Raw genomic sequence first — 23,508 nt, 5'->3', positions numbered from 1 at the left:
TCTGAAGGTTATTCAACTGGTGTTGCTCTTCTAGATATTGAAAAAGCATTTGACAATGTTTGGCACAAAGGTTTAGAAGCTAAATTAGCTCGATTTGATTTTCCTGTATAGCTCACCAAAATTATTCAAAATTATTTGACTAGCCGAACCTTACAAGTAAGCTATCAAAATTCATGCTCTGAAAGGACTCCCATTAGAGCTGGTGTCCCTCAGGGCAGTATACTTGGGCCGATTTTATACAATATTTTTACTTCTGATCTTCCTGATGTACCAGAAGGAAAAGGTAGAAGATTATTTGCTGATGATACTTTGCTTTCAGCCAAAGGTCGAAATTTACGGGTGGTACGCAGTAGATTGCAACAAAATTTAAATTCCTTTTTGAATTACTTGAAAATATGGAAAATTTCTCCTAACGCTTCCAAAACTCAACTTATTTTATTTCCCCATAAGCCAAAGGCTAAATTTTTAAAACCTAATGAAAATCATTCCATAACTTTTAATGGGGTTTCATTAGAATGGTCTGATCATGTGAAGTACTTGGGACTCACACTTGATCAGAATCTTACTTTTAAAAATCACATTGAAGATATTCAATTAAAATGTAATAAATACACTAAATCTCTTTATTCTCTCATCAACAGGAAATCCAGGTTGTGTCTGCGAAATAAGATGCTAATCTACAAACAGGTGTTTCGACCAGCGATAATGTATGCAGTTCCGATTTGGTCTAGCTGCAGCGCGACGAGGAAAAATGCCATCCAGAGGATTCAGAACAAGGTTCTGAAAATGATTTTGCGGCTTCCACCTTGGCACAGCACCGAAGATCTTCATCGGATTGCGGGCATTGAATCGATCGAAGAGATGGCCAACAAAATCATCTCCAACTTCAGAGGCAAATCGATGCAGTCTTCCATCGCAGAGATTTGTTCTCTTTATAATTAGTTTTATTTTAGGATAGTGTTTAGTTTTAAGTTTAAAATATTTTTGCCATTACAGGATGTTCTCCTACATAAAAATACTTGATTGCGCTCAGCAAGTTTAAATCTTATAAATATTTTTTTATTATCTAGTTAACTATAGGGCTCTGAACAGTTCATTATTAAGCTGAACACCTAATTTAATGTAATAATGTAATATAAATGTAATGATGAATTGATACAAATAAAGACATATTTAAAAAAAAAACCTACTGCTCGAATGCTATTTTTCGAATCAAGTTAGTGACTGTTGGTGCAATGATGGGTTGACATATATGTTGCTGAATGTACTCGATTCGAGGTTTAGCAACCATATTGGTGGGGCTGGTCTAAGTGTTGATTAAAACCTATTGTTAATAATCAGCTCGGTAGAATTGCGTATGCATAACTGCATAAAGGTCAATTTTAAGTTTATTCGGAATTAAATTGAACCCATCTTGAACGCTTTTATTTGTATGTCAGTTTTTTCAAATGTTTTGATATTGACTCGTTTAACTATATGTTCAGCTTTGACTTTCGTGAAGAACCATACCAAGTAAAACTTTCAAACCCAAAAGAATACCCTAAATTTAATGCAAATGATAGTCGAAAAGCACGTTCAATCACTCAAAGCAAAACAATGTTGCCAACATCAGTTCACTGCTCGGACGCTTTATGTGTTACTATAAAAATAAAATTATTGAGCGTCCGGATACGACCAAAACTTAATTATTTGCTAAGACTTTAAAAATATTGAGATAGCCACTTCGTGGAAATGCATTAATTTGACCTATTTCTTTAAAAAAAATTGCTATTTAAGCTCGCTGTTTGGGCATCAATATTTAAGTTCCAACAGCTATCGTAACAATACATCATGGAGCGCGTTCTAATTCTACTACTAGGATTTGGCTTAGTCCAATCGTTTGTCATACATGATGTGCAGGAAGCTTATTCGGAAGAAATAGACGAACATAGCCTCAACACGATCTACAATAAACTTTATTCGCTAGCCGATCAATATGATGAAGCAGAAATTATACATTTTACGTTGTCAAACGGAAATGTCATCCCAGGTATAAAGGTGTCCTTCAGTTCTTCAAAACTTGATTTAGCTCTAGAAGGTGGAATCGATCGCACCGGATGGATTACTCCGGCCGTATTGGTATACTTTGCAGAAGAGCTTCTCACGAGTGAGAACCCTTTGGTGAGAAGTTTGGCCGAAATCATAAATTGGCAGATTTTTCCAACCATGAGTCCAGATGCTTACGAACACCCGGAAGTTTTCCCTAAAAATGAATTCGCCTATAAGTTTCCAGTGCAGGGATTTTTCGAATCGACTGCCGATAATCAGCTTTGGGTCAACTCCTTCCCTTCTCTGCAACTTGAACGTCAAGGTTTGATCGAAGGCATTCCACGGCACTGGATTTCAGAAAATACCGATCAACTCAACCCGCAAGAAAAGGCAAAATTGCTTTTTGAGCATTTGATCAAGGCAGTAAATTATCACGACCAAGCTGTTAAGCCATTTGTTGACTCAACTAAATTGAACGCTGAAATTTTTTCTCACAATTGATTATTTTTGAAGATTGAATGATACGTAAAAAATGCAGAAAACAAGTAAAATAAAGTCTACATAACATAATAAAATAAAAATATATGAGCAACTCTATAGTTCGAAATCCTAGTCCAAACGTATGAAGAAGGTATTTTATTGGAAACCAGATTTCCACAGAAAGACATTATTATTATAAACATTTGTTTGTGGGAAGCGATTTCTGTTATAAATTCTCTCAGGACTCAAAAAGAAAATTACATACAAGCAAGGTTTCGATTTTCCGGGGACTTTTTTTGTTTCGATTAAAATCGTTTTGATCGCTTTGTATCATTCGCAACTTTATATCAACGATGCATTGAAAAATTTGTCCGGTACAACTGTGTTCGATGTTAACTCTTGGGCTTCAACTCACAGACATTGGCTCAGGAGGCAACTGAGTTGTATCACAAGCCCGAGAACCCGGGGACTCGACTACCTTTGTTATTTTGCTTTATATTCTATGAAGCGTTACGTTAACTTTTTTTTTATTCAGCTAAAAGCTTATTGGCCTTTGCCATATTGCCAATCATCGGTGAAATCGTTTATTTAAAAAATCAATTTAAATTTCTTTTTCAAGTTTAATCAGTATTAAATTCAGGAAAAATATTCAGTTAGGCTTCCGGTTTTCCAAATCCGAATTGCCGGGCCTTACGCTTAACCCCTGCCATCAGATTTAGTACAGCCACCTTGTCCACCTTCTTCGCCGCAGAAAGCCAGTTTGCCTTGAACTGCTGCTCGTCCTTAGCAGTTTTTTGGTCTTCATAAGGTTCCGCTTGACAACAGCCCAGTATTTCTCAATTGGGCGAAGCTCTGGCGTGTTGGGAGGGTTCTTGTCCATGGAAACCACCTGCACGTTGTTGGCGGCGTACCATTCCATGGCCTTTTTACCGTAATGGCAAGATGCCAAATCCGGCCAAACCAGTACGGAACAACCGTGTTTCTTCAGGAAAGGCAGCAGACGTTTATTCAAACACTCTTTCACGTAAATTTCTTGGTTGACAGTCCCGGAAGCTATGAAAATGCTGTTTTTCAAGCCACAGGTACAGATGGCTTGCCAAACCAGATATTTCTTCGTGAACTTTGACAGTTTCATGTGCTTGAAAATATCTGCTACCTTTCCCCTTCCTTTTGCCGTATAAAACTCCTGTCCCGGAAGCTGCTTGTAGTCGGCTTTGACGTAGGTTTCGTCGTCCATTACCACGCAGTCAAACTTCGTCAGCATCGTCGTGTACAGCCTCCGGGATCGCGCTTTGGCTGTCGTATTTTGTTTGTCATCGCGATTTGCAGGCACTACCTTCTTGTAGGTCGATAGTCCGGCTCGTTTTTTGGCTCGACGCACGGTTGTATACGATACACCCAGCTTATTGCGGCATCTCGGAGAGAGAGGTAAGGGTGGCGCTTGAAACTACCGGCAGCTCTCTTTGTCGTCTAAGCGGCTTTTTTAAATGCAAAATTGAAAGAAATACATCAAGTTGATATTGACCAAATTTTGACTGTATCACCCTTTAGCTGGACTAATTTTAAACGCAATATTCATAAATTCATAAAACGATACACAGAGTCCCCTAGTTTCTCAAGAGAACCGAGATATGTTTCGAGTTCCTAGAACTCGGGAGGTCCTCGACCCACCACTGCAACCAAAACAATGCAATGTCGCTTAGTGGTCTCTATGCTTAAAATCTTCTTTTGAATCTGCTAAAACTCGTTCACAATAAAGGGTGTGTCACATCAAATTGCATCACGGAAAAAACGCTGTAGAAATTCGCCCTGTAGACCGATCCTTTTAAAAATTTTAGACAGTAGTATAAAAACTATTAAACAACTTGGGCATTTTCTTTTTAGTCATACTTCGAACTCAAGCCGGTATGCTCGCATTTTCCTCTTTACCCCATCCATAAGGTAATGGGCAAAGTCAGGTTGTAGTTTTTTTTTTAACAGAGATCCATTTTCTTTTGAAGTCCGCCTCCGATTTGACAACTGACTGGTTCTTCCGGAAGGCCTGCTTCATAATCGCCCAATATTTCTCTATTGGGCGAAAATCCGGCGCGTTGGGCGGGTTCACTTCCTTTGGCACGAAGGTGACTCCGTTGGCTTCGTACCACTCCCACACGTCCTTTGAATAGTGGCACGAAGCGAGTCCGGCCAGAAGATGGTCGAGCCCTCGTGCTGCTTCAATAGTGGTAGTAAGCGCTTTTGTAGGCACTCCTTAAGGTAAACCTGCTCGTGCCGGTCGTCACGAAGAGGGCGCTTCGCTTCCTGCAAGAGCAGAACGCTAGCCACACCATGTACTTTTTGGAAAAATTGAATAGTTTCTGCTTGCGAAACTCCTCCGGAACGCCTAATTTGTCCTCTGCGGTGAAGAACAACAGGCCCGGCAGCTGACGAAAGTCCGCTTTGACGTAGGTTTCGTCTTTGGCATATGGTATATGCGGCTTCGTCAGCATTCCGGTGTACAGCTTCCGGGCTCGCGTTTCCCATACCATATTTTGCCTTTCGTCGCGGTTAGGAGCCTTCTGAACCTTGTATGTACACAGACCCTCCCGCTGCTTGGTCCGCTGGACGAAGGAACTTGACAAATTCAGCATGTTGGCGATATAACCTTCCGGTCGATGGTTAGGTTCTCGAAGTATCGTTTTAGTACTTCCCTGACCGTGGATAGGACGATTCCCAGCATCTTACCGATATCCCGATGTGACAACTCTGGATTCTCGAAATGAGTGCGCAGGATTAATTCACGAGGCTCTTTTTCGTTCGACGACAGTTTTCCAAATTTACGAAAAATTGACAGTGAAGCATGGCCAACGTGATCTATACACTCTTATCTGATTATAAGCGAAAGCTGTAAAGCTGTAATTAAATTTCTACAGCGTTTTCTGTGATGCAATTTGATGTGACGGCTGGTAGATGGTGGATAATGTGCAACACGAGACCCCATAGTGGTCATATCACCTCTTATTCATAACTCCTATCTCTACCTCCCCGTGGTACCGGCTGGGATGCGAGTAACCTAAGCGGAGATCTGGTACCCAACCCTGGTGGATGCTTTGGTCGCATGCAGACTGAGAAGGTGGCCGCATGCGTCTGTTTCCCAGGTCAGGGGCGGCGTGCATTAACAACCGAGCGTCTGTTCTCCAGGTCAGGGGCGGCTCAAGTGGCGTCTGTCTCGCAGCGAGCGGCTGAATCTATGAAATACGGCTCCCGTCAGCTAAGTCCAAGATGGCAGCTCCATCGCGGGATAGGGACTTTAGGCTAACAACCTACTGCTTCCGATCCATAAAATTGTTTACGGAATCCGAAAGAAATGACCGACCTGGAACTTTGGCGACGACCTTTAGCATGAAAACACGGACATGAATTGGAACTTGGATCGTTTTAACCCTTGCCCAACAAGGCAAGCTGGCTCAACTTGCTAGAGAAGCTAGCCGCCTCAAGCTTGAAATTCTGGGACTGAGCGAAGTCCGTTGGCCTAACACTGGAGAACACAAGACACAGTCCGGGCAAGTCCTGCTTTACTCTGGCATACGAGGAGAACATGCTACTCGGGAACGAGGAGTTGGTTTTCTGTTAAGCCCGCAGGCCTACGCGGCCCTCATTAGACGGGAACCGATAAACGGAAGAATAATCGTAGCCAGATTTAGAACACGGGTTAGAAACCTTACAATTGTCCAGTGTTATGCGCCAACTGACGTTGCCGATTTGCAGCAGTAAGAGCAGTTTTACAGTCAACTGAACAGCGTAGTAGAGAAAATTTCGAAGGGTGACATTCAAATCCATTTAGGCGACTTCAATGCAAAGACTGGCTCCGACAATCAGGACCTTGAGCGCATCATGAGGCGCCATGGCCTAGGACTGATAAGCGAAAACGGAGAGCTGTTTGTAGAATTTTGTGGCAACAACAACATGGTGATCGGTGGATCGCTCTTCCCCCATCGACCAGCACATAAAGTCACTTGGGTATCTCGAGATGTCCGAACAAAACATCAAATTGACCACATTTGCATCAGCCGAAAATGGAGAAGGAGCCTTCTTGAAGTCCGCAACAAACGAAGCGCAGATATTGCATCTGACCATCACCTCGTCCTTGGCGAGATACGACTAAGAGTTGCGCGTGTCCAATGGCGCGAGGAGAAAGTCGGGTGTCGATATGACATCCGCCGGTTGGAGAATCCAGAGGTGAAAAGCTCATAAGTTGAACAGCTAGAATCCCGAGCCTCGGAATTGACAACAGACGGAACAGTCGAAGGAAATGGTCGAAGGTGTGGAATCAAGAATGCCTTCATCACGACGAGCCATGGTACTCTCGGTACAGTTTGTGGAAGAAGAAATTAATGGATGGGATGAAACTTGGAGGATGGTCGATGATCGGAGAAAGGCGAAAGTCGGAATTGAGCTGGCATGTACCGGGTCAGCCAAAGCAGCCGATCGCCTACTATATGCGGAGCTGGAAAAGGCAGTCAAACGAGCTTGTAGACGAGACAAGAGAGCCTGAAAAAACTCCCTAGCCGAAGAGGAAGAAAGAGCCGCCACCAATGGAGATATCCGATTACTTTATGACATTATTCGCCGCCTCAGTGGTGCAAGAACTAATGCAAGAATGCCGCTGAAAGACCGAGCAGGTCAGTTATTGACCGATCGAACAGATCAGCTCAAACGATGGACTGAGCACTTCGAACAACTCTTCCGAGTCACGAATAGCGATGGCCAACAGAACCCGCAGCTCGAAGCGCCAGCAGTAAGTCGCATAAATGGCATCAACTCGGAAGCGCCCTCGCTGGCTGAAATAGAAGCGGCAATCAAAAACATGAAATCCAACAAAGCACCTGGGATCGATTGCACCCCTGCTGAAATGCTGAAAGCCGACCCTGCCTTGTCAGCACAAATGTTGCACCGTCTTTTCGCTGACATCTGGGATACTGCAACATTCCCGGCCGACTGGATGCAGGGTATCCTTGTAAAGGTCCCGAAGAAAGGAGACCTGACAGAGTGCGGTAATTGGCGTGGCATAACGTTGATCTGTACAACCCTCAAAGTACACTGCAAAGTGATCCTGAACAGGATCCAGGAGAAAATTGACGCTACACTCTGACGGCAACAAGCTGGATTCCCATCCGGACGATCATGTTTGGACCACATTACAAAGCTACGAATCATACTGGAACAAATCAACGAATTCCAGGACTCTCTTTTGCTGGTTTTCGTTGATTTCGAAAAAAGCATTCGACCGACTGAACCATGAAAACATCTGGGCGGCTCTAAGGCAACGAGGGGTCCCAGAGAAACTAATCCATCTTGCTACCCGCTAGCACTCGGGATAAGGGAAAGTAGGTTGGGCGGGAATCTATGCTACCACTTATCGCTTATCTGAAAGAACTTGACGGTTGAATGAGTTCTCGATGCGCAGGGAACCGAGGGATAGGAAAACAAAATCTGTCGCTAACTGTTTCCACTATCGGTCCATAGGTTGTCGCACGGGATCTCACGTGGTACAATACAAATGATTTTCAGAGGTGTTCAACCTCCGGTAACTAAGAGGAAATACAAAGCAAAATATCCAACAACCTTCGATCTTTACGCAAGAGCGTACCGCGAGGAAGTTTGGGTGAATTCCTTTCGATTTTAACTAGAACGCTCTAAAATTGGTGGAAAAATCCAAGACCCAGGGCTATAATTTCAAATTTAAGGTGATGCTTTACGACTGATTCTTAGTTTTAAACATTAGGCCTGTATTACAAATTTACAGTTACATATATTCATGTTTGTGACGTCACCTTTGTACATGCGTATTGTTCATTTTCTGTCGACTTATTGAGGGCTTCTTCAGGCTTCGGGGACTACCAGCCTAGCATGCGGTGGGATTAAGGTCAACCTTTTAGTGCTGGCACTTTCGGAATATTGACGGATTTCCGAATTGAACCAGAACAGAAATCGAAATGACGGCTGTGATTTCTGTTGGCGGTTCAAAGTTGGCTTGGGTTTCCGTTGCAGAGATGATTGTTGTAGTGGTTGTCAAACACGTGCCTTTTGACAGCACCGGAAATGGCGAAGACTACGTCGGCTCGATTAGCAGGACCAGGTTTCTACGGTTCTGTTGGAAGATATCCAGTCTAGGAGACTGGCACTTAGAACGAAAAAGGCCCTAATTGGACCTGCCCCAAATATCAATACTTGCAAGTTTTCAACAATATACGCATAAGTTTTAACATTTTAACCAAAGATTGTTTTAAATTTACCTTTTTCTATTTTGCTTTTGTGTTCACTTATTTTAACGATTCTGTGATATAGATTATTTGTCGTCCACTATAAGTGTAGAACATGTTTTAATAATTTAATATTTTACACATTTTTAGGGTAATATCTACACACCGTACTATTTTTGTGTTTTGTATAACTGTAGACGAACTAGTTTGTAACTGTACTTTAGTAACCGATTTTAAATCTAAAATATAACCGAGAAATTAATCAACTCTTCCACCAAACACATGATCACTTTTCAGACCTTCTTAACCGACACTACTCGGGCACTTTCTTCGCCAAAGGCTGCAAACGGAAAGAACTAAGATTGTCAGAACTGTTTCTTCCAGAGCTAATTTTAATCGTGAGAAGAGAACAGAGAGAAAATTCCCGAATTCTGACGTTACTGTTCAACCCATGCAGCAACTTTCTCCATGAGCAGCTTCAGCTAGCGACCGACAGGTGGCTTAAATAGGGAAGTTCAACCCGGTTACCGAGAGCTCGTAGAACTGAAAAGTGCAGATGTCAAATAAGGTACAACCGGCACTCATGAAAGAAGTTTACTAACACCATGCCTTGTAATAGTCGTAGATTGTTTTAGGGTGGTTGTTGGTGATAGGAAAATAAATCGCGAGTCTAGCTAGATTGGGTTTTGAAAACCAATTTGAAAATAATTGTGGCGAAGCCAACAAGTTGAATTTGGAACAAGTGGTTACAATCTCATCAAAGCACAATAAGAGGCATTTTCGTGCAGGGCTTGCACGATGGTGTCTTGTCCGATCCAATCCCGGGAACTGCTGGAGTGAGACAAGGATGTATCTTATCACCGCTACTTTTTCTCATCGTAATGAATGAGATTCTGACTGGATCGATCGACTGTGCACCGAACCGAGGATTGCCGTGGAATCCTTCAACAATGGAGCAACTGAACGACCTCGACCTGGCTGACGATATTGTTTTGCTCGCTCAAACACAACCGGATATGCAGAGCAAACTCGACGACCTCACCGAAAGTTCCAAGGCAGCAGGTCTCAAAGTCAATGTCGGAAAGGCCAAGTCGATGGAGATCAACACAGCAAATCCCTCCAGTTTCATGGTAGCTGGGCAACAAGTTGAGAAAGTGGAGTGCTTCCAGTATCTTGGTAGCCAGATAACGCCTGATGGTGGTACCAGGAAAGACATCGAAACCCGGATCAGAAAGACCCGATTTGCGTTTGCGAGTCTCCGAAACATCTGGCGGTCACGCCTGATCTCTCTACGAACAAAAATCCGAATTTTCAACTCAAACGTCAAATCCGTATTGCTGTACGGGTGCAAAACTTGGTGCACATATACGGTGACGACGCGAAAACTGCAAGTATTTGTAAACCGCTGCCTGCGGAATATCATCCGCGCTTGGTGGCCTGGCAACTGGATCTCGAATAAGGAACTCATCGCCGGTGTCATCAAAGGGCGTTAGAAATCGAGATTCGGGAACTTAAGTGGAGATGGATTGGGCACACGCTGCGGAAAGATGAAAACAAAATTTGCAGGGAGGCGCTAGATTGGAATCCAGAAGGTCATTGAAGAAGAGGCAGACCCAAAAACTCGTGGCGGCGAAGCCTAGCCGCTGAAATCCGAACTGTCGACGAGAATCTTGACTGGGACCAGGTGAAGACGCTGGCTCCGGATCGTCAACAGTGGAGGTCTTTTACCACAGCCCTATGCACCGGAAGAAAGGCGCGGGATCATTAAGTAAAGTAAGTAAAATTTGTTGTGACACACCCTTTGCTCAAAATAGTTACAATGCGTCACACTTACCTTTCTAATGCATTCCGCTACGTACTTTGCTGTACATGGCCGAATATTTACATCCAATCTGCAACCACTCAAAGGCAGAACAACCTCGGATTGACCATTTCCAGGTAAAATCTGTGTTAGATGGATTACTGAACACTCCGAATCTTCCATTGTTTTTAATGGAATGTTTTCGACCTAAAAAAAAGTCTCACCTATTATTCAATTAGAAATTTAAAAGTTTTTCATTCCTACTCACAAATATTTAGTTAAATCTTCTCCTCCTTTAAATTTAGCTTGTTGGGTCTCGTATTTCTTCGATCTTTTGCTACATCCATAGAAGAGGTTTAAAAAATCAAATGCTCATTTAGCAAATCCCTTTGACAAAAATGCGCTGAAGTATGCTGTACCAAAGATGACATGATTGGAAAAGCACTATTGGCATAAGAACACGAGCTCCCAAGCATAAATGAGGTAAAATTTTACTAAGGTGGCACACTATTGCACATCGGAGAGGAAAAAGAAAACTAATCATAAACAAACCCTGCGTCGCGACGCGTCGTTGTCAGGAAGTTTCATTTATCCTAGGCAAAATGCGTCGCGAAAATGGTCGGTAGTGACGTCACTTCTGTCATGGTAACTATGTTTACGAAGAAAAAACTTTACTTCTACTTTTGCAACGTTTCTTTCTCATCACCTCTCTTTCCACCACATTGCCCAAGCATAATGATGCATGACCACTACATTCAAGTTTAGAAAAAAAAACATGTTCTGGGATTCTTGGGGATCTTGGGGAATAGGGTGGGAACAGGAAACTAGAAACTGTTTTCTATTGTCAGCCGGTTTACATACACACGCAGAGCTTGGCTGGTGGTTGTTTTTGGAAACAAAGAAGAATGTTTTTTTTCTGATGCCGGTTTGCATTCACACACAGCGCTCGCTACATCATTCGACAATATCCTTGCTGGCTGATTGTTTCCATCCCGCTTTGTCTTGTGATAGGGTATAGGATAAGTTTTATTTGGTTTCTTTCAGACATATGCAATGCGGTTGTGCTGTGATGACATGCTAGTTTTTAGAAAGCTTGTTAATGCCGGACCGGCATAGAACCTTATACCGATAATTCCCCTTCCAAGCAAGTTCAATATTGGAGTAGAGTCTGATTTGTGGATGTATTTGTCATCCATAAACTACAAAAACTAATATTCAACAAATCATGAGGATTATATTTCTCAAACTAGATTTTTGTTTTTTTAACGGAATTTTCATCCTTTGGGATGATTCATCCCTAGTCAAATGACCTAGCATCATAATACGTCTTACTGGGATTCCTTGAAGTAGCCCCTGCTAGCAGATTCCTCGATGAGTGTAACCAAAGAATCCAGCGTCTCCTCTCCGGTTGGAACGATCTGGTTAGCTGGAAGCTCGAATCCATATGCGGATGATCCGTCCGGTCGCAGTTCGTAGGTGTAGGCAATCTTCACATCCAAAGTTCCGTAAGCCCAATCAACGCTGCTTCCGCTGGCTGGATAGATAGCATCGTACACATTTCCGTACACGTACCGGGTTCCGTAACGCTTGGCCAGCGAGTCGATCGTAGCCTTGGCGATAGCATTCAAATCATCGTGATTGCTGACGTGCTCACCGGTATGTCCGTATGGGAACAGGAGCAGCTGGGAGAACGAATGGAATCCTATATAGGCTTGGATTTTACCCTTTAGACTGGTAATGTACTCAGAAAGGCTCTTGGTTTCAACTTCTGAGAAAGCCTGAGGACCTCCGTAAGTTTCCGATGCGCAACGATCGCTGGTCCCTTGTTCAGCCCAGTGAAAGTCCCAGTTACGATTCGGATCAGCTCCAAAGCAAGCTCCTCCGTATGGAGTTCGTGTCTTTCGCCAAAATCGATCTTTTTTGTGAGTGTACACGTAGCCATCAGGATTTGCATTTGGGAAGATGTACCAATCATAACTTTCAGCGATCTTCCTCACTGCCGGCTCCTGGCTAGTTAGCAACTGATTCAGAATATAGGTAACAGTAGCTGGAGAAATCCATTCTCGAGCGTGAATTCCTCCTTCAATGAAAATTCCTGGATTGCCTGATTTGTACGAAACCTTCACACCCTTGATGAGTCGATTTTCATACGAACGACCTCCTTCAATGGTTTCAACTTCCTTATGTTCAGCTGCAAGTGTGTCCAACCATGCGTGAATTTCGTCCAGCTCATGGTATTCGGTCCAGTTGAAGTCTCCTTTCGCACGTCTTGCCATTCGCTTGCTCTCGTGATCGATCGATTCTTGAACGTTGTTCTGAACAACTTCTGCAATGATTCCATCTCGTTCCAAGGCGGCGGTGAAATCAGCGAATTTGTGAGGAGCGACAATTACCAGCGAATTATCGCCTACAGTCCTTGCCGATTTCAGGAAGATCAAACTGTCACTTGATCCATCCAGCTGGTTCAACAAATTCAACTGGCCCAAGGTTTTGGCCTGCACCCGATACAATCGATAGTTGTCATATCGTGCCTGTTCTTCCCCCTGGATCGATCCAGCGAACAACAACAAGGCCACACAAACTACACTGACTAGTTTCATGTTGATTGAAACGTTGTACCGAAACTGACAACTGAATCGCTACCTGGGGAGGCTTTTTATAGGTATTGCAGTTATTATGCCAATTGACTAGAAAAATAAGTAGCTCTCTTATCAGTATCGAAAATTCCGAGTTCCTACCTGGGTGATTCGAATGTAAAAAATCCATTTCTAAAGTGAAGTGGTTCGTTGGGGTTGATGGAAAACACATCTTCTCCTACTTGCTACGCACGAGCCTTCCCACTTGAAATAATCCTAACTTTAGCCACCGGTAATCAGCGTTGAAATGGCTTGACTGTACGAATAGTTGCACCACTAGCTTAAATCAAAACTACTGGACCGAGTTTCATAAATATACCATTTTGGAGTCATCCAAATGTTGTGATGTTGTGATGTGTCAGATGTTTCCTAAAAATTTTGATTGGGATTCTTGTGAAGTTCGGAATGCGACCTTAAAATCAAAGCGTCCTTGAAAAATGAGTGTTAAACAGCAAAGACAACTACTCATTTTGGTTGAAGTTGTATTGAAAGTATTTTGATTGATGTGATTTATGATAGATTAGAAGCTCTCATTGAAACAATGAATGTGTTTTGAAAAGTTTTAAAAAAATATTACTACTATTATTTTAGGACTATAATTTGATGGAAATCATGGAGTTAAAAAAAATGCTTTTCTGTCCAACTACATTGATTTCCAATAGAAAGTGATGAACTAATTTTGAAGAAACTATTAGGGTGGTCAATTTAATGAGTCAGTACTCATCAGTACTTGCATATGAGGTAGGTATTGATATCGATTTTGGATTTGCGCTACCTGTTAAACTGAGCACAACTATACTCTAAAAATTAAATACAATTATAAAATAATTTTAAGAGGAGAAATCACCGTGAATTTTTTATGAAATGAATTTGCGGCTTTATCGGTGAGGGTTAAAGAGTTGAAATGAAAGACGGATAGAAGATCAGAAGAAAATTCTAAGGTGGTGAAAAGAGCGAAGAGCATTTGAAATAGAAGCTTGACCACATGCTAAATTCTTTGTCCCGCATCAATTAACTGTATTGAAGAAGTAGTACCCAATAGAGAAGGCACTACATTTTTCGATACAGTTAATTATGGATGGTTCGACCGCCATGTGAGTGTGCACATGTGCCGAACGGACAAATCAGATTGAAAATTTAAATCTATAACACAAGGCAGCAAAATTCACGCAAAATTAGCACTTTTTTTTAATATCAATGTTGAAAATAGGATGATAATTCATTTAATAAATTTGAGCGCTGTTTGGCAAAAGTATAGAACATGACAAAAATACTTAAAATTAAGGTTTATATTCAATAATCAAGTTACCCGAAGACCGCGAGTAATATTGACTTCTCAGAAAAAAAGGAATAAAAGTTTCCGTTTTGTCATTTTTATTCCAAGTCAGCAAAAAACGAAAATTTTGACGAAATTTGATGAACAAAATTCAATCCTCGATGTTTCTCAAGGCATTAGTCAAAATATTTGGCAGTCTTGAGCAAAGTTTTTGAATGAGTTAAAATCTTCAATATCAAATACTTAAAGACTTTTTTAAATTATGCCAAAAATAGATATCATTTAATTTTTAAAAGCGTTGTATTTTTGAAACTAAACTATCTAAGGAAGATAAATGAATACTTTCCTCTGATGTGTGTGTTCATGTAGATTTATAAGTTTATCAGTTATAAAAAGACAAGTTTAAAAGTTCTAAATGAAATCTGAATGGTTTTAATTCAGGAACCCAAAATCTCCCAAAATAATTTTTAAAACACAGCAACCAAAAATGTTTGAGATCACGTCTAATACAGAAGCTTATTGACAAAATGTTTCTCGGCAGAATCAATGAAAATCTAGGAAAGTCTCAGTAGGAGACCTTAAAACAGCTGGAAATCAACTATTGGACCAATGTTCACATGATAAATCATTTAAAAAATCATAGAGGTTCTGATAGTGAGCAAGAATTGAATAAAAGTAAAGATGATTGATTCCGTTAAGTTAAGGAATTTGGGAGGTTTTATCAAGCGCAATTCGAAAATTTCAATAGAGGAAGTGATAAAAAAGGTCCATTTTTCTGCCTGGTTCTTCTAACTGACTAATAAACAGGCCTGACTTTACTTCTACACGATATAAAAGTTGCCCACCGGTGAAATAAACAAAATGTGGTGGTCAAATTGTGCGCAAATTATTTGACCGGGGAGCTGGGAGAAATTTTGAAGAATTTCGTAATAAACAGCAAAACGAACTCTTTAGCACGCACCTGGAAGGTTTTCTTCCAAAAAATATTCGTTGGCAAGTCTCGCCTGAATGTTCTAGAGAAAAACAACGAGAAGAAATTGAAAAAAATAATGTTTAGTACTTGAGTAGGCTGATGATCTGTTGAAGCTGCAATTAAGTCGGTGTTTCATAACGATTGACAGATGAATGGCTAAATACAGTAAGCGAAATAAGAATAGCACCACTATGTGTTTTGCTTGTTAAAATATGAATGATTGAAAATTACGAAAATTTTCTTCCACAGTTTGTTCTGAATTGCCTTACGGATAAATCAAGCATAAGTTTACCTTTTTTGGACGTAGCAATTGGCGTTGAGGACCAAAAATGTGAAAAGGGGTGCGAAATAAGAATAGCACCACTTGAGTTTTTTCAACAAAAACAAGATTATTTTTAAAAATTTACTGTGTAAAAGTGAATAATAATGCTTCTACGAATTATTTGAATGGATAACTGCTTTTTAGGAGATTTCTAGAGGTTTTCAAAGGTATTAAAAGGGGGTTTTAAGAGATGCTCCTCTAGCGTTAAGGAATTTGATATTTGAGCTATAAAACTTTATCAAACTGCTTGATTTCTTCATTAACATTCATAAATATGATGCAAAATGATGAAACATAGATTTGAGGCTGAGTTTGAATCCAAAAAGGTTGGAATTCAAAAAATACTAATGTTTTTTAACAGTCAAACACTGTTTCTCTAGCTTTAAGTCATAGATGGTAGTACTATCTTGCCATTTAACCAATTCATGCCCATTTTCGATTATCCAGGATTAATTAAGGAGTGCTGGATGATTTTGGTCAAGAAATAAATACATGTACCGTGTGAACGCTTTGGAAATTCTAAGATCACTAAATCCAAAAAAAAATAGAATTGCATTAATGTCACTAAAAGTGAATTTTTTGGACCGATTATCAGAATAAAGTTTTACTTTGCGATGGAGCTTGATGGACCAGACGGTTAGCAGTATTATTGGTATAATCTGCATTTGAATCGGAAGTTGAGATGAGCAGGAATTTTAGCGGTTGTACATTTTTGTGCTGGTGATTCGTTTTCAAATCCGGAAATGCTTTCTGCAGCGTGAACTTCCACAAAACTGTGATGAAAAAATACCTCAAAATGATGAATATGGGCCTAAATAATCCTGGAAAATCAATATTGAGACTAAATTTGGTTTTAACTGCAAGATAGTGCTGCCATCTACGACTTGAAACTGGAAAAAGTTTGGTTTACTGAACAAAATCAAAGTTTTTGATTTCCAACCTGTATTTTTCAGATTCAAAATTATTCCCGAATGTTTGTTTCATCATTTAACGTCATTTTAATGAAGAAAGTAAAAAGTTTGGTAAAGAATTACAGCTCAAATATCAAATTCCTTAACGCTAGAGGAGCATCTCTTAAAATCCGCTTTTAAACCCTTTGAAAACCTTTGGAATTCTGGAAAACTCTTTAAAATTCAGTTATCTATTCAAATAATACGTAGAAGCATTATTATTGACTTTTACACAGTAAATTTTTAAAAATAATCTTGTTTTTGTTGAAGAACTCAAGTGGTGCTATTCTTATTTCGCACCCCTGTGGGATCCGACCACGGCTTACCGGACAAATCGAGGGCTCACTGTAGGTGCAAGCTTCCGTTGATCAATCGAATCCAACATCGATGGCTGTGCTGGGCTAGCTGGGGCGCTTGGTGGTGATAGGCTTGTTGGCGGCTCGTCCTTGTTCTTATGGCTTCTATCCGGATCGTCTTGGAGTGGTCATCGGTACAACACAAAAATCACAACCGGGGTTCAAACATCATTACAAACTACATGTATTTTACATCTAACATTGAACATTTAACTAACAAAAAAGTAAGGCGAAGTTCTGCCTGTTTACTCGGTGGCTGACGATGGGATAATAATTTTTCGTCTCTGCTGCTGACTGTTCTTCGTGTCGGTAAACAATTGCCGACGCGCTGTTCGGTCCGTCGCGACGCCGATAGTTGTGTGTATGGCCCACTGTTTCAAATTCGGTAGGCCTTGATTGTTGATGCTGGCAGTTGCAACAGTTGACTCGCAATCTCTCGGAGACTCAGACATCCTCGCCCACCCAGAAATAATTGATTTCTGAAAATAGAAAGAAAGCATCCTCTTCTGGTGTGGGAAAGAGAGAACCAACTCATACATCAGGTGACCTTGCTCTATCTTAATCAATGGGCTCTACGGGAAGAAGACAAATTCGTTCAACCGCTCTAGTTTTTAAACCATTCATCGTTTTTAATGTGACCACCCTCACTATACCATCTTGGACAGGGTGAACTTCAGTAATTCGGCCCATCTTCCATTGTATTGGTGGTATGTTATCGTCACACAAAATCACCAATCTACCGACATCAATTCTGACAGGTTTATTCCATCGCTTCGTTCGAGCCTGCAGCTGTGATAAATATTCTTTCCTCCAGCGGACCCAAACATCTTGCAATTTTTTTCTAACTATTTGTGACTGACTCAACCTATTTGTAGGCATCTGACTCAAATCGTATTCTGGCAAACCCTGGAGAGAGGACCCAAGCCAAAAGTGTGCGGGAGTAAGCGGCTCTAAATCGTTTGGATCATCAGATTGTGGTGTTAATGGTCGCGAGTTGAGGCATGCTTCAATTTGCACTAGCAAAGTCTGCATGTCTTCAAAGGACAGTGCATGATCCCCCATGACCCGGAGCAAATGGTATTTGGCGGAACGCCCCGCAGCTTCCCACAATCCCCCGAAATGGGGTGCGCGAGGAGGATTTAAGTGCCATTGGATGCCTTCATTTGCACAATGTTTTGAAATGGTTTCCCTGTGCTGTGCGGACTTCAATAGGGTTACCAGTTCCTTAAGATAGTTTTTTGCACCAACAAAGTTTGTTCCGTTATCGGAATAAATATCGGTAACCATCCCCCAACGAGCAAGGAATCTTCGCAAAGATTGTAAAAATCTATCGGTGGAAAGATCAGAGACTAGCTCTAAATGGACTGCCTTAGTAGCCAGACATACAAATAATGCTACATAGGCCTTTGTTGCGGGCTTTCGAGGACCAGGACGAATATAAATTGGTCCGAAATAATCTACCCCAGTTTTGCTGAAAGGGCGTGACTGCGTAACTCGCTCCTTTGGTAGTTCCCCCATAAACTGTTCGACGGCTGAGGGTTTAGCTCTAAAGCATTTTATGCATTTGTGTACGATATTTCGGACTACACTCCTTCCCCCAAGGGGCCAAAATCTTTGTCGTACAGCACACAACAGCAGCTGCGGACCAGCATGGAGCAATCTCTTGTGGTAGTACTCAAACAGAAGTTCTGTGAATGGGTGACGTGCTGGTAATGCTAAGGGATGCTTGAAACCTTCTGGCTCATTTGAATGTTTTAGTCTACCGCCAAGTTTTATCAAATTTTCTTGAACAAAAGGATTGAACCATCGCAAAGGGGATTTTCTAGGCACAGTTTGCCCTTTTTGAAGCTGACTGATTTCTTCTGGAAAACTCTCTTTTTGAACCAACCGAACTAACACGTTTTCAGACTCTTTGATCTCAGAGGCGCGAAGATACCCATTTTGAAATTCTGATCGTTTTCTCAAGAGCTTCATAAGGCGAAGCCAAATTGCTGTAGACCGAACCAGAGTAGTGTAAGTAGAGAAATGGGAAATAAACCACCGACTGAATGGCGAATCTTCGGCTACAGGGTTCGCAACCACCTTCCTCTTCCGCTCTTCCTCTCCAGCTTCCGATATCGGATGTGAGCAAGGCCAATGCTCCGTTTCTTTGCTCAACCACTCTGGGCCCTTCCACCAGAAATCGTTGTTGACAATAGCTTCCGGTGAAATTCCCCGTGAAATTAGGTCTGCGGGGTTTTGTTTTCCAGCAACATGGTTCCAGCTACAATTTGCAGTGATAATTTGGATTTTGCTTACACGATTCGCAACAAACGTGTTCCAATTGGTCGGTGCGGAGTTTAACCAATGCAGCACGCATGTCGAGTCAGTCCAAAAGAAGGTTTTGCATTCAATTTTAAGCGACCTTTTTACTTGATCCATTAGTTCTGCGGCATGAAGAGCTCCGCAAAGTTCTAATCTGGCAATGCTTTGGGTTTTTAAGGGAGCCACTCTGGATTTTGATGTGAGAAATCTTACCATAAACTGACCTTGCCTATTCTGACTCCAAATGTACAGACAAGCCCCATAGGCCTTTTCGGACGCATCTGAGAAGCAGTGAATTTCCACTAGCGTAGGTTGAGGGAGGACAACGCATCGTGGAATCCGGATGTTGTTGAGTAGGTGTAGGTTTCCGTGAAAGTTCTTCCACTGCTCGCCCACCGTGAAAGGTACAGGTTGATCCCAATCCAGCCTTTGATCGTTTTCATTGCGCAACGTCCACAGAACCTGCATGTACACCTTAGCCGTTGTAATAGTGGCTCCTATAAGCCCTAAAGGATCAAATAGGGTTGCGATGATGGACAATATTCGACGTTTTGTCAAGATAGTGTTTTCTTCCAAAGGCGGTATGACAAATTGGAACGCAAAAACATCGGACGTAGGCATCCAAGTAAGTCCCAGGGTTTTTACAGTTGGGTCTGGATCCAGAATGATGCCTTCTGTTTGTTTCAAGGCTAGGTTTTCCTCTGCGATGCTATTAAGAGCTTCTGGACAGTTAGAAGCATACTTCCTGAGTCGAAATCCTCCTGCAGCCATTAGACCTTCTAACTCGCATGCCAATCTCTCTGCTTCTTGTAAGGTATTAGCTCCCGTTATGACGTCATCCATATACATACGTATCCTGAAGAATGGCCTGCGATGCCATAGGGAACTTTTGGCCTTCATCAGAGGCTAACTTTTGCAAAGTTCTTGTAGCTAGAAACGGTACAGGTTTGGTTCCATAAGTAATTGTGCAGAGTTCATAGGTCCGAATAACTTCACTTGGAGATGATCTCCAAAGAATAGATTGGAGAGGACTGTCGTTCGAATCAATTTTTATTTGGCGGAACATCTTCTCAACGTCAGCAACCACCATGATGTGTTTGGTACGACAACGGAGAATAATTGACCGCAGATCTTCTTGTACGACCGGTCCTGCATACAAGGCATCATTCAATGATACCCCTGAGGATGTTTTACATGATGCATCGAATACTACTCGGACCTTAGTTGTCGTACTGGCTTCCTTAACTACCGGGTGATGGGGCAAAAAACATCGTTTTACCGACTTCTGACTCAAAACTGAATTTCTTACACAATCTGACTTAGAAACTGACCTTTTCGAACATTCTGGTTCAAATTCTGACGGTTTTGCTGCAGTGAATCGTGATCTCAATCCAGGGTTTACATTCTCATCACAAACTGACTCTTTGACTTCGGATATCTGACACAAATTCAAATCTGACTCATCAATCTGTTTCATGTGGCCTAAATTGAGGTATTCATCCATGAATGCAACGTATTGTAACCTCAAACCTTCATCTCTCGATAATCTTCTCTCCGTTGCTAGAAAACGTCGCATTGCGATCTCCTTAGACTCGCCCAAATGCGCCAAAACGTCTTCATTTTTCGGTAGCGAAACTGAATAACGACCATCAGAACCGCGGTGAACCTTCTGCGTGAATAACTCCTCACATTTAGCTTCTTCTGGAGAGTACGAATGGGCTGACTCGATCTCCTCACAGGACCAAAATCGAGCCATCAAGTTTTCTAGGGATTCTTCCGACGTGTGAGTATTATAGAGAACCTGAGTGGACTGTATAGGCTTAGAAATCCCTCCACAAACGACCCATCCAAAGACCGAGTGATTTAGCATTGGTAGATGATCGCCCAGTGCGATCCTTTTCCCACTATCGAAGAAGTCAAAGAAGGATTCGATACCCAAAACTATGTCTACTTCTCCAGACACGTAAAAGGAAGGATCCGCCAAATGAATTCCTTCTGGAATTTTCCATAAAACAGCATTGATTGAGGTTGTTGGCAAATTAACTGTCACCCTTGGCAAAACTAAGAACTGCATCGAGCGAGTAAACCCAGAATCCCGAGATCGAACAGTGGCTTGAACACGTTGTTTTACCTTTGTGATTGCGTGACCAACTCCAATAACTGATATGTCCACCCTTTCCCTCGAAACTCTTAATTTTTGACTTAACCGCTCTGTCAAAAGGTTACTTTCTGACCCAGAATCCAAAAGCGCACGTGCCGAGTATTGATTGCCGAAATCATCTTCGATAACGACAATTGCAGTTGCCAACAGAATCTGAGAAGAGTGATGCTGAGCTGAGTTGCAGGCTTGCACATCATCAGCGGCTACGTTTAACACTGGATTGGCTAATGATTGATGGATTTCCTTGGGCTCCGATGATTCTCCTTGGTGTTGTGAGTTGGTATGCACCGTTCCGACCTTATCTGCGTTGAAGCAAACCAAACTGTGGTGTCGTCCTTTACAATGACGACAAGAGAACTTGGATCTACATTCTGACGCTCTGTGACCCTTGTTGAAACAATTCCGACACAACATATTAATTCGTACCATCTTTTCTCTTTCCGACACGGATAATTTCTGAAACACAGGGCACTGGAATAGGAGATGGTCTGACGAACACACGACGCACAATCTGACTGGTGTTTGAACCGAGGTGAAACTTCCCCTTGGATATTGCTTCTGTCTAGTGAAAGGTGTAAACTGCGTAGTTCTTGGCTCTATGGGTTTACTTGGCAAAGACTCCAAAATACGAACACGTCGTTGAAGGAACTCCGTCATATCATTGACCGAATCTTGATCCTTGGTTGCTGAGCTTTCTTCCCATCCTCTACGTGTCGTAGGATCGAGACGTGAGGAGAGAATGTGGACCAACAGGAGATCCTTATAATCCCCTGGCTGAACGATCTGGTCCAGAGTCTGCACAATTCTCTCAAAACCTTCTAAGAGATTGTGCAGATCGGTAACGGACTCCTTCGTGAGAGTTGGAAGCTGAAAAAGAGCTTGAACCTGACGTTTACGTAGCAGTTTATTATTGTTATATCGTTTACACAGCAAATCCCACGCAATCTGGTAATTTCCCCTGGTAATCTTCAATGGATCAATCAATGCCTTTGGTTCTCCCTGGAGGCAGCCTTTTAAATAGTGGAATTTTTCCACTTCAGGGAGATCGGTCTTCCAGTGTATTAAAGATGTGTACAAGTCTCTGAAACTCAGCCATTCGTCGATATTACCATCAAATGTCTGCAATTTTATTTGGGGTAAGCGCACATGATCTAACGTTGATTGATTCATGGTTTCATTTCCTCTAACTGTCTGATTTAAGTCCGTTGGTTCCTGCCTTTCCTTTATTCGTTCCACCAAGAAAGTTTTCGCGAAGTAATAGCGATCATTAAACTCAGCGCCATCCCTCTCGCTGAAATCCTCCTCTGCCTTGTAGTCATCATGTGATTGTATCTCGATAATGGTGTCGTTGTATCGCTCCCACAAGCTTTCCAGTTCTTCCAACCGAACTTCAATCGCAGTAGTCACTGAATCTTCCTTGAAGTCCTCCACAAATCGCCAAATGTGGCTAACACCAGTTTGAATCTGCTTCAATTTAGTATTCAGTACCTTCAAGGATGACCCAACTCCTGTCGCCCTTTTAGTAGTTGACGCAGAGGCTGGCATTGCTGTTGTTCAAAATATCACTGACACGTACACAAAAATATGACAGACTCAACTGACCAGTTTGAATCCAAATTGAACCAAATCAGACAATTTGTGCCAAGATTATACCAAATCCAACTCAATCTGACAATTTGTACCAAAACTGTACGCAATTCGACTCAATCTGACAATTTGTACCAAAATTATACACAATCCGACTCAATCTGACAATTTGTACCATAATTGTACACAATCCGACTCAATCTGGCAGTATGTACCAAAAATTTCCCAAATCTGATCAAATCTTACAATTTGTACCAATACTGTACCAAATCTGACACAAACTGACCAATTATTTTCGTCTAAATTTCTTTAAAATTCACCAACTCAGTTCCGACACAATAGCTCAAAGTTCAGGCAATTCCAGCTATCTCCGACTCAAATGTTTTCCTCTGCGT

At 41.7% G+C, this 23,508-nt stretch overlaps 3 protein-coding genes across 3 annotated transcripts; 1 reads left to right on the top strand and 2 right to left on the bottom strand.

Annotated features, from left to right (window-relative positions):
* Positions 1 to 1,830: 1,830 nt before the first annotated feature.
* Positions 1,831 to 2,529, top strand: LOC129742085 (uncharacterized). Its single transcript, XM_055733930.1, has one exon. The coding sequence runs from the start codon at positions 1,831 to 1,833 to the stop codon at positions 2,527 to 2,529; it is 699 nt and encodes a 232-aa protein (XP_055589905.1).
* Positions 2,530 to 11,760: 9,231 nt separating this feature from the next.
* On the bottom strand, positions 11,761 to 13,163 carry LOC129747610 (zinc carboxypeptidase A 1-like). The gene has a single exon (XM_055741901.1). It carries the CDS (start codon positions 13,146 to 13,148, stop codon positions 11,877 to 11,879), a length of 1,272 nt encoding a protein of 423 aa, XP_055597876.1. The 5' UTR covers positions 13,149 to 13,163; the 3' UTR covers positions 11,761 to 11,876.
* Positions 13,164 to 20,200: 7,037 nt separating this feature from the next.
* Positions 20,201 to 23,071, bottom strand: LOC129742084 (uncharacterized). Its single transcript, XM_055733929.1, has one exon. The coding sequence runs from the start codon at positions 23,069 to 23,071 to the stop codon at positions 20,201 to 20,203; it is 2,871 nt and encodes a 956-aa protein (XP_055589904.1).
* Between the last annotated feature and the right edge of the window lie 437 nt (positions 23,072 to 23,508).

Source organism: Uranotaenia lowii, chromosome 2 (genome assembly GCF_029784155.1).
Source record: "Uranotaenia lowii strain MFRU-FL chromosome 2, ASM2978415v1, whole genome shotgun sequence".
NCBI lineage: Eukaryota > Metazoa > Arthropoda > Insecta > Diptera > Culicidae > Uranotaenia > Uranotaenia lowii.
Note: the sequence above shows the minus strand (reverse complement) of the source record. Positions and strands in the feature narration are given on the sequence as shown.